At 42.1% G+C, this 18,107-nt stretch overlaps 1 protein-coding gene across 1 annotated transcript; it reads left to right on the forward strand.

Annotated features, from left to right (window-relative positions):
• The first annotated feature begins 2,253 nt into the window (after positions 1-2,253).
• LOC117072584 (mitotic spindle assembly checkpoint protein MAD2A-like) lies at positions 2,254-9,315 on the forward strand. The gene is made up of 2 exons (XM_033192896.1): positions 2,254-2,420; positions 8,233-9,315. The coding sequence occupies exon 2, from the start codon at positions 8,313-8,315 to the stop codon at positions 8,958-8,960; it is 648 nt and encodes a 215-aa protein (XP_033048787.1). The 5' UTR covers positions 2,254-2,420; positions 8,233-8,312; the 3' UTR covers positions 8,961-9,315.
• The last annotated feature ends 8,792 nt before the right edge of the window (positions 9,316-18,107 follow it).

Genomic DNA, 18,107 nt, shown 5'->3' on the forward strand with positions numbered 1-18,107 from the left:
TGGGTAAAAGGAGGGAACTAACTGCAAAGGGTTAGAAGCAAACTTTTGGGGATCATAGAAACAGTCCATATCTTGACTGTGGTTGTGGTTATCTGACTCTACACAGTTATCAACACTCATCAAACTATACATTTAAAAGGATGAATCTTAAAGCTCAATTATAATTCATTGCCTACTTTGAAAACATTCTAACAATCTAAACACTTAAGATTAGTATACTTCGGCTGGGCGTCATGGTTTACGCCTGTAATCCCAGCACTTTGGGAAGCAGAGTAATTCCAGCACTTTGGGAAGCAGAGACAGGCGGATCACCTGAGGTGGGGAGTTCCAGACCAGCCTGACCAATGGAGAAACCCCATCTCTACTAAAAATACAAAAATCAGCTGGGCATGGTGGCACATGCCTGTAATCCCAGCTACTTAGGAGGCTGAGGCAGAAGAATCCCTTGAACCCGGAAGGTGGATGTTGCAGTGTTCCGAGATGGCGCCACTGCACTCCAGTCTGGGCAACATGAGTGAAATTCTGTCTCAAAAAAAAAAAAAAAAGATTAGTGTACTCTATGTACTTCCTATACTATGTGTATATTATACTTTACTTTTAAAAAGTTTGAAAGGTAAAGAAAAAAAAAAAGAGGTTAAGTGGCTTGTAAGGCATGCATTCCAGTCCAGACTTTGCTACTGCTGTGTTATGTGAAATGCTTTAATTGTTGCTACTGAATAAAAATACAGAAAGTGTTAGGCCTGGAACAGGCCCTGGAACTCACATAATCTCACTTTGATCTACAGAGGAGAAATGATCTCTGAAATATCACTATGCTAGTCAGTTGTGGAGGCAGAAGTGAAAACCTAGGACAACTGACTCTCAGACTCTTGTTCAATTCCAGTTCAAGTGAGATTTTTAAAAAGTCAAACTAATCATTTGACACTACAGAAGTAGCAAATTTTCAATGAATTGTGTAATACTGGGCCTCTGTTTACACATACAGTCATGTGCCACATAAGATGTTTTGGTCAACAATGGTCGGGCACGGTGGCTCATGACTGTAATCCCAACACTTTGGGAGGCCGAGGCGGGTGGATCACCTGAGGTCAGAGGTTCTAGACCAGCCTGACCAACATGGTGAAACCCCATCTCCACTAAAAACACAAAAATTAACCAGGCGTGGTGGCAGGCGCCTGTAATCCCAGCTATTCGGGGGACCGAGGCAGGAGAATCACCTGAACCCAGGAGGCAGAGGTTTCAGTGAGCCAAGATGGCACCATCACACTCCAGTCCAGGGGACAAGAGCGAGACTTTGTCTCAAAAAAAAAAAGATGTTTTGGTCAACAATAGACCTCATATACAATGGTGGTCCTATAAGATTATAATGGAGCTGAAAAATTACTATCACCTAGTGATGTCATAGCTGTCAGGACATAATGAAATTAATTTAAAAAAAAATAAATTTAGTGGGCCAGGCACAGTGGCTCAGGCCTATAAGCCCAGAAATTTGGGAGGCTGAGCGGGGTGGATTGCCTGAGCTCAGGAGTTCGAGACCACCCTGGGCAACATGGCAAAACCCCATCTCTACTAAAATACAAAATATGAGCTGGACATAATGGCACATGCCTGTAATCCCAGCTACTCAGGAGGCAGAGGCACGAGAAACGCTCGACCCCGGGCAGCAGAGGTTGCAAAGCCAAGATCACGTCACTGTACTCCAGCTTGGGCTACAGAGTGAGACTCTATCTCAAAAACATGGCAAAACCCCATCTCTACTAAAAATACAAAAATTAGCCCGGCGTGGTGGCACTCACCTGTAATCCCAGCTACTCGGGAGGCTGAAGTAGGAAAATCATTTGAACCTGGGTGGTGGAGGTTGCAGTGAGCCAAGATTGTGCCATTGCACTCCAGCCTGAGCAACAAGAGTGAAATTCCGTCTCAAAAAAATAAAAATTTAAAAATAAATAAACTTAGTGTAGACTAAGTGTACAGTGGACTTTTTTGGTTTGTTTCGTTTTTTCATTTGTTTGTTTTGTTTTGTTTTTTTTGAAATGGAGTTTTGCTCTGGAGTGCAGTGGCAGATCTTGGCTCACTGCAACCTCGGCCTCCCAGGTTCAAGTGATTCTCCTGCCTCAGCCTCCTAAGTAGCAGGGATTACAGGTACCTGCCACTATAACCGGCTAATTTTTGTATTTTTATAAGAGATGGGGTTTCACCACGTTGGCCAAACTGATCTCGAATTCCTGACCTCAGGTGATCCACCCACCCTGGCCTCCCAAAGTGCTGGGATTACAGCCATGAGCCACTGTGCCTGGCCAGTGTACAGTGTTTATTAAGTTTACAACAGTGGATAATAATGACCTGGGCCTTCTCATTCACCAACCACTCGCTCCCTGACTCATCCAGAGCAACTTCCAGTCCTACAAGCTCCATTCATGGTAAGTGTCCTATACAGCCATACCATTTTTATCTTTTATACTATATTTTTATTGTGTCTTTTCAACATTTAGATACACAAATACTTACCACTGCATTACAATTGCCTACAGTATTCAGTATAGTAATAAGTTTGTAGCCTAGGAAGAGCTATACCATATAGCCTAAGTGTGTGGTAGGTTATATACCATCTAGATTAGTGTAAATACACTCTATGATGTTTGCACAAAGATGAAATAATCTAACAACACATTTATCAGAACATAGTCCTGTCATTAAGCAACATATGACTACATTTGCTTTCCACTTCCAAAGATGCCACTGTACTACTTCAGCCTGGGCGAGAGAGTAAAATCTTGTCTCTAAGAAAAAAAAAATTATTATTATATATATGAGTTATCAGTGATCCTTTGATAATAGCAATTTACCCAAAAATGTACATTATGATAGCCTCCATTTAGGAAGCTCCAACTCAAAACTAAATCTTGCCATACCATCTACCCCTTCCTGTCTGGGGCCATCTCCAATTTCACTTAGTCATGCAAAGTACCCAAACTGCTCTACTACTGGGAGAGGTATTTTAGGTACAATCTAGATTATATGACTCCTTTATTAACTCTTCTGAAAATTTAGTTCCTCTGAAACAAAGTCAACATTTTTAAGTCCACACATTCACAAACACCCCAGATCTTATCAAATTCTATAATATAAGATGGTGTTCATCATGCTATATAGTTCCCAACAATATTCTCATAAAATTACAAACAAGAGCAGTTATGCCATACTTCTCTTGAAAATTGAAACATTAAGGAAATGCTAAATCAGTAATCCCTAGTTTCTCTTTCTATGCTCTGTAGCTATCTAAATGACCTTTTGACCCCCCCTTTCCCTCCCATCCCTCACTAAAACCCAAACACTAACTTCTCTCTGACCTCCACCCCCTGCAAAACAGAAAAGAAACTAGTATGTTATTTACACTTTTTGATTGACTGACTAGTTACACTTTAGTTCCTTTGATGTTGTTGTTGTTGTTGCTGTTGTTGTTGTTGTTGTTGTTGTTGTTGTTGAGATAGAGTTTCACTCTGTCACCCAGGCTGGAGTGCAGTGGTTCAGTGACTGCTCACTGCAGCCTTGACTTCCCAGGCTCAAGCAATCCTCTTGCCTCAGCCTCCCAAGTAGCTGGGACAATGGGTGTGTACCACCACACTCTGCTAATTTTTATTTTAATTTATTTTATTTTATTTTTAGTAGAGACGAGGTATCATTCTGTTGCCCAGGCTGTTCTCCAACTCCTGTGCTCAAGTAATCCTTCCCCCTCAACCTCCCAAAGTGCTAGGATTACAGGCATGAGCCACCACACCTGGCCCACTTTAGTCCTAGTAAGTTTTAGCAGTATGTTAATTCAAGCAATATTTACATTTTAAGTCATTTTATCCCTTATTGCATAATGAAAGGCCAATTGCTTCTCCATTAAAGAATTCTGACCTTCAATTTAACTTCAGTAAGCAAGTGAGAAAATATTTTGGAAACAAGGAAGAACTTGCAACCACACTTTGTATTCCTAGTCTTGGGGAGGCATGAACAACATTAGAATAGCTGAGAGGAGCTGGGCACAGTAGCTCATGCTTGTAATCCCAGCACTTTGGGAGGCCGAGGCAGGTGGATCATGAGGTCAGGAGGTCGAGACCATCCTGGCTAACACAGTGAAACCCCATCTCTACTAAAAATACAAAAAATTAGCTGGGCGTGGTGGCATGTGCCAGTGGTCCCAGCTACTCGGGAGGCTGAGGCAGGAGAATCTCTTGAACCCGGGAGGCAGAGGTTGTGGTGAGTCAAGATCCCACCACTGCATTCCAGCCTAGGCGACAGAGCAAGACTCTGTCTCAAAAAAAAAAAAAATAGCTGAGAGGCTATAAAGAAAGAACCCAAAGGATCATTTGCTCATTTAATCACTCATTCATGCATTCAGTAAACATTTACCAAGGGTCTACCATGTGCCAGGTATTGTACAAGGCAGAGAGAATCAATGATTAATAAGATATGGTCTCTATCCTGAAGTATTTTGCAAGGAGGAGTCACAAACATATTAAAAATATTTAAAGCCCCAAAGTGAGAAGTGCTCTGACAAGTAGAAAACACTGAAAAAGAACAGGAGAGATGGGATTCACTCCCCCTGGGGAGTCAGAACAGGTTTCATAAGGACAGATCTGTGAGCTCAGCTTGAAGGAATGTGACATGTTGAAAGGCAAAGAAAGGGTTGAAATGGGTTTCCCAAACTTTCAGCCAAATATGAAAGGAGACAGGATGAGGGGAATGGGTTACCTTTCTTTGTGCAGAGGGAATTTAAGGCCAGAGAAGATAATGGCAAGGCCAGAGAAGCTAATGGCAAGCCCAGTGTCTACCGCAGCCACAAAGAAAAAGGGCTGTGGCAGCAGCTGGGCCCTTTCCTCTTATCTGCAGTCACACAGAGAAGACAGTTGATGACAAGCCTTGCCAAGATGCCCTTAGCCACTTTAGGGGAGGACAGGTGCAAACATTTTCATATAACTCCATGCTCAGCCTACACTCTTTAAAAAGTTATGTTTGTATCAGGATATATCATTGGAACATAAATTTTATCCACATCCTTTAAAATAGTTATTACAATTTGGTTTTGCCCTGTTTTTCACCTAAGAATTTCAAAGCCTTTGTTGGTGTTAGGATAACAAAGGTTTGTAATCAAACAACATCCTTGCCTCAAAATAGCTTCCTTCTAGCCAGGGAAGTATTAGAGGGGGTCTTGCCTAACTATAGCAGATAAAGGCTTATTCCTGGAAACTTGTTGAAGGCAGAGAAGCTCCTATTCCATCCTCCCTAAATTCTAGCAAAGCCAGGTGTGTCTCTACAAAATCCAGTGCTGACCTCTTTTGCACAATTTCTTGGCCTAAGCAACTTTCTTAGGTCTTTAACCCTCCCTTGCCCCAAAATGTGCAGATGAATAGGTTGTCATAAAGCATATTTGATGTTATTTTAGTCAGTGTCTAATATTTTTGTATCACACGCATCTTTCTTAGAGTTCTAAAATATAGCTCTCAAGGCTGGGCACCGTGGTTCATGTCTGTAATCCTAGCACTTTGGGACACCAAGGTGGGTGTATCACCTGAGGTCAGGAGTTCAAGACTAGCCTGGCCAACATGGCAAAACCCCCTCTCTACTAAAAATACAAAAATTAGCCAGGAGTGGGTGGCACATGCCTGTAATCCCAGCTACTTGGGAGGCTGAGGCAGGAGAATCACTTGAACCCAGGAGGCGGAGGTCCCAGTGAGCCAAGATCGTACCACTGCATTCCAGCCTGGGCAACAAGAGTGAAACTCCGTCACAAAAAACAAAAACAAAATAGCCCTCAAACCCCTACATTATTCCAAACTCTGCTAATGTAACAATGAATATCCATTCTTCATTCTTTTAAAAAATATATTCATTCTTTCAACAGCATTTATCCAACAGTGAGGCAACGGGTTAGTTATCCCCTCAATGCCCATTGTCTCCTTCTTCCATTTTAGCTGGGCTCATGGCCACCCACCCAAAGATGGTATTTCCTAGTATCCTAGGTGTGGCCACACGACTACATTTATCAGAATGGAATGTCAGTGAAATCTCCAACTATATTGTAAATTCCTGGTGATCAGAAACCCTGTCTTTACATATAATATATTTTATTTCCAACAGTACCCATCCAGTATTATGTTAATAAATGATTGTTAATCTAGCTTTTTATCTTGACTAATGTTTCATCCATACTATATATTTTGGATCAGAAATAAATTTTATGATTCTAGAAACATGAAAAAGAATAGAATGTAAATGGAAGTAATGTGTACAACATACAAGTCATCTACTTCACAGGAAATTGCTTGCTCTACATTCTTGCTCTACTCCTCTTCCTAAAAACTGAAATAGGGATGTGGAGCTGACACAGCTTCAACCATGTAGACAAGACTAGGGAATGTCAGAGCAGCACAGTGAAAGAAACAGATTCTGAATGACTTCACATGCTGAGGTACCCCACCAGTGTGGACGCTTACATTCCTCTAACATGTTACATGCAAGAGAATTAAACTTCAGCCATATTTAACGTCACTTAATTTTTTGGTTTCTTTGTTACAGTAGCTTAGCTGGACCCTAGTTTTTTGTTTTTTGTTTTTGTTTTTGTTTTTTTTCAGACGGAGTCTCGCTCTGTCGCCCAGGCTGGAGTGCAGTGGCCGGATCTCAGCTCACTGCAAGCTCCACCTCCCAGGTTCACGCCATTCTCCTGCCTCAGCCTCCCAAGTAGCTGGGACTACAGACACCCGCCACCTCGCCCAGCTAGTTTTTTGTATTTTTTAGTAGAGACGGGGTTTCACCGTGTTAGCCAGGATGGTCTCGATCTCCTGACCTCGTGATCCGCCCGTCTCGGCCTCCCAAAGTGCTGGGATTACAGGGTTGAGCCACTGCGCCTGGCCCCAGGGGTGTCTAATCTTTTAGCTTCCCGAGGCCACCTTGGAAGAAGAATTGTCTTGGGCCACACATAAAATACACTAACACTAACGATACCTGATGAGCTAAAAATATGTATCACCAAAAAAATCTCATAATGTTTTAAGAAAGTTTACAAATTTGTGTTGGGCCACATTCAAAGCCATCCTATGCTACACACGCCCATAGGCCATGGATTGGACAAGTTTGCTCTAGAAAATGATACTAACAAAAAATGTAAAACTAAATTTTCAAACTGTGCTAAGTATGTAAAGGAAACAAAGAGAATGCTGAAGTAGAATATAACAGAGAGGAATACATTCTGAGTGAAATAGTCCACTAAGGCCTCCCTGAGGAAGCATCATCTAGCTAAGGCCTCAAGGTCATAGAAAGAAATGGGGAGAGGGAGTCCATTCTAGCATGCAAAGACCTAAGGCAAGAAAGAGCTTGGCTCTTTGAATCAAGCTCAACCACTCACCTTACACAGTTATAGATGCTCAATCAGGGTCTCCACAGATGCCTTCATGACATGCTCAAAAAAAGAAAGAAAAGAATAGAAAGAAAAGAGAGAAAGAAGAAGAAGGAAGGAACATAATGGAAGGCGAGGGGAGGGAAGGGGAGGGAAGGAGAGGGGAGGGGAGGGAAGGAGAGGGGAAGGGAGAGAAGGAGAGGGGAAGGGAGAGAAGGAGAGGGGAAGGGAGGGGAGGGAAGGGAAGGGAAGGGGAGGGAAGGGAAGGGGAGGGAAGGGAAGGGAAGGAAGGGAAGGGAAGGGGAGGGAAGGGAAGGGGAGGGAAGGGAAGGGGAGGGAAGGGAAGGGAAGGGAAGGAAGGGAAGGGAAGGGAAGGGAAGGGAAGGGAAGGGAAGGGAAGGGAAAAAAAAGAAATTTCTAGTCAGTCAAACCAGTTAGGGAAAAAGTAGAGAGTGTCATTAAGAATGAGCGCTTGGGAGTGAGGCAGCTGAGTTTAAAAGTGAACTTTGCCATTTCACAGCTGGGCGACCTCTCATCTTCGGTTTCCTCTTCTGTAAAATGTGGGTTATAATGGCAACTACATCTCATAAGGTTGTGAAGAGGATTTAAATGAATCAATCCATGTGAAGTACTTAGCACAGTGCCCAGCACAATGTAAGGGATCAACAAGTGTCAACTACTGCTATACATATAGGAGCCTCAGAAGAATAAATACTCAAGCGGATATGATAGGAAGTCTGTCAAATAAAATAGAAAATAAATTATGCTGTCCAACTCAATTAGATAAATTTGTGTTTTCTTGGTGGGTAAAGAAAAGGGCCATCATTCACCCTTTTTATATATTTGTATAGGTTTAACAAGGCAAGAGAGTGTGCATTAAAATAAACCAAAGCGGCTGTGGGAGCCGCTGTGGTTGCTGTCCGCGGAGTGGATGTGCATGCCTTTGTTAGTGTCCCTGGCCATGGCGCTGCAGCTCTCCCGGGAGCAGGGAATCACCCTTCGCGGGAGCGCCGAAATCGTGGCCGAGTTCTTCTCATTCATCATCAACAGCATTTTATATCAGCATGGCATATATCCGTCTGACACTTTTACTCGAGTGCAGAAATACGGACTTACCTTGCTTGTAACTACTGATCTTGAGCTCATAAAATATCTGAATAATGTAGTGGAACAACTAAAAGATTGGTTATACAAGTGTTCAGTTCAGAAACTGGTTGTAGTTATCTCAAATATTGAAAATGGTGAGGTCCTGGAAAGACGGCAGTTTGATATTGAGTGTGACAAGACTGCAAAAGATGACAGCGCATCCAGAGAAAAATCTCAGACAGCTATCCAGGACGAAATCCGTTCAGTGATCAGACAGATCACAGCTACAGTGACATTTCTGCCACTGTTGGAAGTTTCTTGTTCATTTGATCTGCTGATTTATACAGACAACGATTTGGTTGTACCTGAAAAATGGGAAGAGTTGGTACCACAGTTTATTACCAATTCTGAGGAAGTCTGCCTTCATTCATTTACTACTACAATCCACAAAGTAAATAGCATGGTGGCCTACAAAATTCCTGTCAATGACTGAGGATGACATGAGGAAAATAATGTAATTGTAATTTTGAAATTTGGTTTTCCTGAAATCAAGTCATCTATAGTTAATATGTTTTATTTCATTGGTTAATTTTTACATGGAGAAAACCAAAATGATACTTACTGAACTGTAATTGTTCCTTTTATTTTTTGGTACCTATTTGACTTATCATGGAGTTAACATCATGAATTTATTGCACATTGTTCAAAAGGAACCAGGAATTTTTTTTGTCAACGTTGTGATGTATATTCCTTTGAAGATAGTAACTGTAGATGGAAAAACTTGTGCTGTAAAGCTAAATGCTTTCCTAAATCAGATATTTTGGTCAAGTAGCTCGACTCAGTATAGGTAGGGATATAAAATACAGCAAAAGAAGTCTAAATATTCAGAATCTTTGTTAAGGTCCTGAAAGTAACTAATAATCTATAAACAATGAAATATTGCTGTATTAGCTTCTTTTGACCTTCATTGCATGTATAGTTTTCCCTAATGAATCAGTTTCCAATTATTTGACTTTAATTTATGTAACTTGAACCTATGAAGCAATGGATATTTGTACTCTTTAATGTTCTGTGATACAGAACTCTTAAAAATGTTTTTGTGTGTGTGTGTGTTTTATAAAATCAAGTTTTAAGTAAAAGTGAGGAAATAAAGTTGTTTGTTTTAAAAAGAAAATAAATAAAATAAAATAAACCAAAGCTAGGCAAAGAGAAAAAACGGAATATGAAGAAACTGGCTTCTGGTCCACCTTCTATAGATACTTACTAAATCATATAGTCCAATTTTCCTCCCACAATTCCAGACCACAGTCCACAGGCCCCCAAAAATATCAAAGCTCAATTATTTGGTATATTATATGGTACACATATCAGGTTTCTTAGTTGTAAGCAACAGCAACTGACTATTGGTATTTTAATTGGAACAGGAACAGATGGGTAGCTCAGAACATTGCTAGAAAGACTGGAAAGCAAGCTTGAAAAATGAAAAGCTTGGCAGTCAGATCCAGGGCTAACTGTCACCACAAAGTCAGTCTGGTGAGCAGACAACTTCTTCTGCCCCAAACCTTATGCTGCCACCTGCACTGTCAAGCCACTAGACCTGGTCACTATTGGATGCCATCTTTAGCACCTTTATCATGGCTGTGCTAGAAATAGATGACCCTGCTGAGAAAGCGAGGATATGGCCTTCTCAGACTTATAATGAAAAATTCTCTAAACATAAAGGGTTCAGACGGTAGCCAAGCCCATCAAAAAAGAAAAAAGAAGCCGGCACGGTGGCTCACGCCGGTAATCTCGGCACTTTGGGAGGCTGAGGCCGGTGGATTGCCTGAAGTCAGGAGTTCAAGACCAGCCTGGCCAACATGGTGAAACCCCATCTCTCCTAAGAATACAAATATTAGCCAGGCGTGGGGGTGGACTTCTGTAATCCCAGCTACTCAGGAGGCTGAGACAGGAGAATCACTTGAACCCAGGCAGCAGAGGTTGCAGTAAGCCGAGATCATGCCATTGCACTCCAGCCTGGGTGACAAGAAACTCCATCTCAAAAAAATAAATGAACTTTATTCTATGTGTGTATATAGTCATCTATGTTTTATTGTACAAAACTAAGATCATATTGTACATACAGGTTGAGTATTACATGTCTGAGATGCTTGGGACAAAAAGTGTTTCAGATTTCGGATTTTTTTGGATTTTGGAACATTTGCATATGCCTAATGAGTTATCTTGGGGATGGAACCCAAGTCTAAACACGAAATTCACTTACATTTCATATACCTATTATACACATAAGCCTGAAGGTAATTTTATGCAATTTTTTTTTTTTTTGAGACGGAGTCTCACTCTGGTCCCCCAGGCTGGAGTGCAATGGCACGATCTTGGCTCACCGCAACCTCTGCCTCCTGGGTTCAAGTGATTCTCCTGCCTTAGCCTCCTGAGTAGCTGAGATTACAGGCGCCTGCCACCACGCCCAGCTAATTTTTGTATTTTTAGTAGAGACAGCGTTTCACCATGTTGGCCAGGCTGGTCTCAAACTCCTAACCTCAGGTGATCCACCCACCTCGGCCTCCCAAAGTGCTGGTATTACAGGCTTGAGCCATCACGCCTGTTGTGCAATATTTTTAATAACTTTTGCATGAAACAAAGTTTTTGTTAAGTACTTACATGTGGAATTTTCCACTTGTGGTGCCATGTTGACACAAAAATTCAAGATTTGAGAGTATTTCAGATTTTGGATTTTTGGATTAGGGATGCTCCACCTGTATAGATTTTAACAGCCCAACACCAGGTTTCTAAAATATAAATGTATTTTAAATATGAAGTTAAATTTAAGATTAGTTTTAATTACATTTCTACTTTTGCAGTCCTAAAATATGAGATTTCAACATGTGATAACTGAATGAAATGCATGGGCTGCAAATTCCAACTTTGCTAATCACTTACTGTGTAATGGTGAGACACTTACAGAACTTCCCTAAGTCTCAGTTTCTCCATGTGTAGATGGGAATAAAAAAACCCATATCATAAGGTTGCTGTGAGGAAAAACAAGATCATACATAAAAAACCTTTAGCTCAGCATCTAGTGCCGAAAAAGTCTTCAATAAATGTTAACATAAAAATATAAGTTGTCACAATTTTCTGAAGTCTAGATTTCTCTCATAGAAAGAGTACTTTTTTCTTTTTTTTTTTTTTTGAGACAGGGTCTGTGTTGCCCAGGCTGGACAGTGAAGTGGCACAATCACAGTTCGCTGCAGCCGTGATCACCAGGCTCAGGTTCAGGTGATTCTCCCACCTAAGGCTCCTGGGTAGCTGGGACTACAGGCATGTACCACCACATCCAGCTAATTTTTCATACTTTTTGTAGAGACAGGGTTTCTCCATGTTGCCCAAATTGGTCTAGAACTCCTGAGGTCAAGTGATCCTCCTGCCTTGGCCTCCCAAAGTGCTGTGATTATAGGCATGAGCCACTGTGCCCCCAAGAGGAAAGAGTATATTTTATGTAAGATAATGAACTGCAAGTAAAGTCTTTATGGTTCATCCATGAAGCCAGAATGCCCTCAATTTCCAAGGTTCTTGAATCAAACAGTTGACTAGGGAGTTAACATGCCATCTGAGCAGCTTGGGCAGGGCAATTATAAAGCTTGCTTTCTTGATTTTTTTCTCTATCTCATCTGGCAAATCATGTAAGGAATTTGTGAAACGGAAGGCATAAAATAGATCAACCAGTTTCTCTTTATCCATTGGGCAGGAGAGATCTAAGCTGTTACCCTTCCTACAGGGTTCATGAAAGTAAACAGGAAGGAAAAAACCCTCTGGCCAAATATCTGTTTATTCAAACCTGCTTATTTTTAATAGCTTTAAGTTCTTCAATATTTAATGATAACTATAATTAGTATGCTTAATATAGTAATTAATAATTAATGTTAATATATCTAGTCTGGAATTAATTTTTGCCTGTTTTATTAAATACATACTTAAAGTACATATTAAAGATATAACTAATTTTTTTTCTTACCATTATTGCTGCTAACACCCTTCTGGGCCTCAGTTTCTTCACCTGTACGATGGAGAAGCCAGATTAGATTATTTTAAAAGTCTCTTATTTGATTCTGTGATTATAGATATAATTAATGTCAGTAATTTCTTTTTCTTTCTTTTTTTTTTCTTTTTGAGACGTAGTTTTGCTCTTGTTGCCCAGGTGGTAGTGCAATGGCACAGTCTAGGCTCACTGCAACCTCTGCCTCCCAGGTTCAAGCGATTCTCCTGCCTCAGCCTCCCGAGAAGCTGGGATTACAGGCACCTGCCACCATGTCCAGCTAATTTTTGTATTTTTAGTAGAAACAAGGATTCACCATGTTGGCCAAGCTGGTCTCGAACTTCTGACCTCAGGAGATCTGCCCGTCTCGGCCTCCCAAAGTGCTGGGATTAGAAGTATAAACCACCGCGCCCGGCCAATGTCAGTAATTTCTAATGTCGATAATTATACCAAGTCCTTGTTCACTTTTGCAAGTTAAAAAAAAGGGGGGGGGGGAGGCTAGGTGCAGTGGCCCCAGCACTTTGGGAGGCCAAGGCGGGCGGATCACTTGAGGTCAGGAGTTTGAGACCAGCCTGGCCAACATGGTGAAACCCCGTCTCTACTAAAAGTACAAAAATTAGCCGGGCTTGGTGGCACGGGTCTGTAATCCCAACTACTCGGGAGACTGAGGCAGGAGAGTCACTAGAACCCAGGAGACAGAGGTTGCAGTGAGCCGAGAATGCACCGCTGCACTCCAGCCTGGGCGACAGAGCTAGACTCCATCTCAAAAAAACAAAAACAAAAACAAAAAGTGCTGTTGTTAGGAGGGGAAAGCAGAAAAACTGGAAAGCAGTACTTGGAAACTTTCTAGAAAGAAGTGAGACGAGGCAAGGCGTTAAGGCATTTGACTCAGCAACTGGAGGAGCAGAAGCAAGGCAAGGATGCGTCCCTGAACATCCAATGTTCAGAAACCCGCACCGCTACTGTTTAAAACAACTCAATTGAACTAGGAGAAGAATGAATATGTTACTCAATTAAACACATTCTGAAGACATCTGGGGCAAGGGGCGGACAGGGAATCAAATCTCCTTTCCCCTTTCAAATCTTGGAGAGACAGACGATGGATGAGGCCTCTGACCTGGGTTTCCTCCTCTGAGGAAGTGTTGAGTCCCGAGGCCCTCGCCGGGAGAGTCAGGTGGCGGCCCGAGGCAGCTCAGACCGCGCCTCAGGAGCGCTCGAAGCCGGGCGACGCTGACAGAAAGAAACGCGAGGCCTCCTTGTCCCCAGAGACAAAGCGGGGCTCTTCGCAGCCTCGGGGACGTGCCCGGAGTCACTTTCCTTTCCCTCCGAAACCACCTACCGGCGCCGGCCAGGAAACGCACAGGCCCCAAGCTGGGCCCTCAGCGCGAACCAGGGAAGAGCCCGGATGCTGCTCCTTTCCCGCCCCAGACCGGCCCCGGTCCATCCAGAGGCGCGACGCCTGCAGGCCGGAGAAGGGCCCGGATGCTGCTCCCTTCTTGCTCTGCCTGGGGCCCAGGAAACAGGAGAAACGGAGCGGCGGCGTTGGGTCAAGAACTCAGAGGGTGAAGGCTGGGAAGCCAAGGAATGAAAGCCGTCCTGACCTCGGCCTCTGGGCTCCCCTGCAACCTCGCAGGGCCGCGAAGGTCCTGCGGCATCTCCTTTAGCAGTTGCCCTTGCCCAGCCGACCGGGGGCAGGCGCTGGTACCCCCTGCCCGCTCCTCGCGGCCCCGGCAGAGCCGGAGTTCCCGCGGCCGCCGCTGCCCGAGCGACTCGATCGCCCGAGCCGACCTCTTCCCAAGCCTTGGACAGCTGACCCCTGCGCACCCTAAAGGAAAGACCCCATTTGTTCCTCAGAATGGGAAAATTCCCGTGCATACTTTGCCAGAACTGTGTTGCTGATATTTCGGGGGTTGGGGGTACCATTTTAAATTGTGGCTTTCTGCCTTCTTGTCATGGTTCTGTGGCGACTTAAAACGAAGTGGGTCGTAAATCGTAAAAATGTCCAACGCGGCTGAAAAGTGTCCCAGTTTGAAAAGAAAAGTCGCTCAATAATTTTTCTTTTATTTTCTGTTGCAAGCATTTGTGTATTTTTTCCCAACCAATTAACCACGCAAGCCTAAATGAAAATGCAAAACTGATTTCAATAGATTAGCCTTGTGACTAGACGTTTTACCAACACGTTTTTAATACAAGAGTAAAATGTAATGAGCTGATTAAAAAATGGAAACACGTGTTTTAGTTGTGTTTGAACATGTTGCAAAAAGCGACGTTGGTCTTTTCATTTATTTCCAGTAAACTCAAAATGCAGTCATTTAAGCGTGTTTTGCATGACATGATGAGTGTTTAGAGTTGCCTAAGGAAAAAAAAAGCAAAGGTGTTTAGAGGCTAGCGCCTATTGAACATACCTGTTTAATTGATATTTTGTTTGTAGTTCTGCTATCGAAGGTCAGCTAGCTGTATTTGATAGCTGGTATTATTAAAAATAAGGCACTAAAACACTGAGGATTCCAGCTCGCTCCTTCAAACACTGACAAGCATTGATGTCCCTTTGGGCATCAGGTTCTGCTGAGATCAGTAGGACCCCACGGGGATGAGATGAAGGAGAATGTGGAAAGTTGTATTGCAAAGAGACTTTATGTTAATAGTTTGGGCTTGCGGGTGTGTGTGTGTGTGTGTGTGTGTGTGTGTTAGGTACATGAGTGAGTCTTGGAAAATATTAAGATATATGAGTCAGAACAATTTAGAAGGTATGCTGCGCCACAAACTAGCCAGAAAAAGCAAACACATTTTTAAAAGGTTCAGAGTTAGAACCCCTCCTGGAATGTCCCTTGTATCTTGAAGCCCTTTCTAGATGATACTTCTTGACAATTTAACGGAGGTCGAATTTGTGTGTAGGCAACTCCTCTTTCATTTATTCTTTCCCATCTAAGTTTAAAAACAAAACAGAAATATATGTGTGTGTGTTGAATTTTACTTGCCCTCTAAGATTGTTATTTTTATATTTTAAAAACATATGTCTTTAAAGGTAAGTAGCACATTTTATTATTAAAACAAGATGGCAGAAGCATTCAACTCAGGTTGTTTCAAAGATTCAGTGTTCCTAGTGGCCTCAAAGTCAAGGACTTGACTGAGTGGGTGGCCAGTAAAACAGAAATGGAAAAAATAAATCATATCTAGCCTGAAACAAATTGCATGGAATAAGTCAGGGAGGGACAAAATCGAATAAGGATTTTAGAATTTAAAAGTGCACTGGACTCAGGTTCTAAGGTGCCCTGTCTTTTATTTAGGAAGTGAGAGTATGAATACTGACTGCTCTCAGTCAAACCAATCCACCTCTGGGTGCCTTTTTCTGATCCATAGGGTGAGAGATTAGGGATGTGGGTCCCATTCAATTCTGATCATTTAGGCACAAGGAGTCCTAAGGCAGAATTTTTGTGTGTTCTCAGAAATGCAGGCACAAAGGGGACTTATCTAAGGCAGAGGGTCACCAAAATTGACCAGTGACTAGCTTATCCAATAGTGGCATGCTAACGTGTGTTCTTGTATGTACTGAAAAAGCTACAGCGTTTCTTTTACAGCCCCATCCAATGTAAAGAAAGATGTTGTTCATGCACTAATTTCAAAATTTTTAAGCAGAGGAGTTGCCTCTCAAAACAAATTAAAGCCTGAAACGCCTAGAGCTTCTACTTTAAGAATGATTATTCTTAAGGAGGAAACAAACAGCAGTGACCATTTTTTACAGACGTGCTCAGCCATCAGGAAAGCTTAATAAATCCCTATTTAGTATGCATTTATGCAGTGATTATATGAACTTTGACCTCTGAAGAGCTGTAGCAATTAGCTTCAGTGTCTAGCATCTTCTACTCACCATTCCCCACTGGCTTCCTTGTGTCTTCCTTTTTCATATCTCAATACTTCATGCATTAAGAAAGCGTAAAATTTAAAAGTTGACTTTCCACCTGAGGTATTTGCTTCTGCGCAAGCCAATTCTCCCTCCCGTCTTTCCCACTCAACAGCCATCTCAGATGGATATTGGGGCTCTGATTGTCAATATTACTCAAACACAAATGGATTTCAATTCAATCTTGCCCTGTACTTTCACAAAGATAAACTCTAATGGCCCAAAGAGCTTCATTTCATAGATCGTGCCATCTGAAATAAATCAGATATCTTCTGTGAGACTAATTTAACATTTTTAAAATGTTTGATGTAATTTATTTAAAGTCAAACCGAATGGATTAGCAGAAAACTAGAGGAGGAGGCAGGAGAAGGGCAGCTGGAAGCTTCCAAAAAAAAGAAAAAAGAAAAAAAAAGAAGAAAAGAAAAGAACCAGGAGGGGAGAGGAAAGTGTTTTAAGTTTCTGGTAAACATTGTTTAGCAAAAGAATAATAGGCAAGTTGCCCCTTTCCCAAAGAGGGATGAAACTATAATTGTTGCCTTTAGCTGAGAGCTCAGATAAACTGCTGGGACTCATTCTAAAGTGACCCATCACTGCATTCATCTCTTCTTGAACTTTCAGTGAACCTGAGATTAAACAGGGGTGAGCAGCTAAGCAGTTTGTTGTTAGCAGCCTTTTCAACAACCCTTTCAGACTGAGTAAATATTGATCGGTTTGAATCTGATTGTCCCAAAGGAAAACACCACCGCATTTGAATAGCCTCCAAAAGTAAACTTTAAAAGGTGAAACCCAGAGCAGACTTCAGAGCCAAAGCAAGACCTTAACTCAGCCTAGTTTGGGAACACTGTATTTGGGGAGTACTTTGGATAAACATAGAGGAAGTAAGGAAAAAAACATTAGAAAACTAGAATTTTATATCACAATTATCTCAGGTGTCTAATTGAGACCCTTGTCTCCTTTTTAAATGTATCAATAAAACGTTATTTTCAGTTTTCCCGATCTATGTTATTTCAGTTACCATTGCTGTCATTTTTCACGTAGCTAACTGTGCTCCTTAGAGACCAAAGCAGAAAGAGAGAGACCTTGAAATAGGATGTGTTAAGCGCCTTTGATTTAATCGATTGGGACGGCTAAAAAGATACAAATGTTTTCCTTGTTGAAAGGTGTATTAATGTTTCCTAAATGCATTGCTTGTTAACTGATTTATTCCATGACCTAGAGAAAGCTAGAGATGGTTAGCCATAATTTATTGTTCTCTCTCTCTGTTACATTAAAACCAGCACCTTAAAGACTGGAATCTCCCGGATTCCAGCGGATCAGGCCCTGCTTTTAGATATTGAAATGAAGTCAATGGCATGCTAATGACACTTTAACACATTAAAGTATTTGGAAGCCAGCCATCTGTTTTGCTGTGTGGCCTTACACTAATAAACAAAAGATACAGTATAAGGCCAGGCAGGAAATGAAAGAAAGGGTTGACCGTCTTTGAAGTTCTTCTCCATCCACTTGAGTCTTTTACAGGCAACCTCCGAACCCAGCTGCTGAGGGGAGGGCACCCGGTGCCCTTGATATGGCCGCAGCAACTGCACCGCAAAGTTCAGCCTTCTCTTCTTTGACAGGGAAGTGCAGGAATTCTCACGAGGGCTCTAGACGGCCTGCAAATTCCAAGTTTTTGTAGGATTTTTCTCCTCCAGCCCATCCTTTGTAAA

The sequence above is a fragment of the Trachypithecus francoisi genome, unplaced genomic scaffold, assembly GCF_009764315.1.
Source record: "Trachypithecus francoisi isolate TF-2019V2 unplaced genomic scaffold, Tfra_2.0 Lachesis_group4, whole genome shotgun sequence".
NCBI lineage: Eukaryota > Metazoa > Chordata > Mammalia > Primates > Cercopithecidae > Trachypithecus > Trachypithecus francoisi.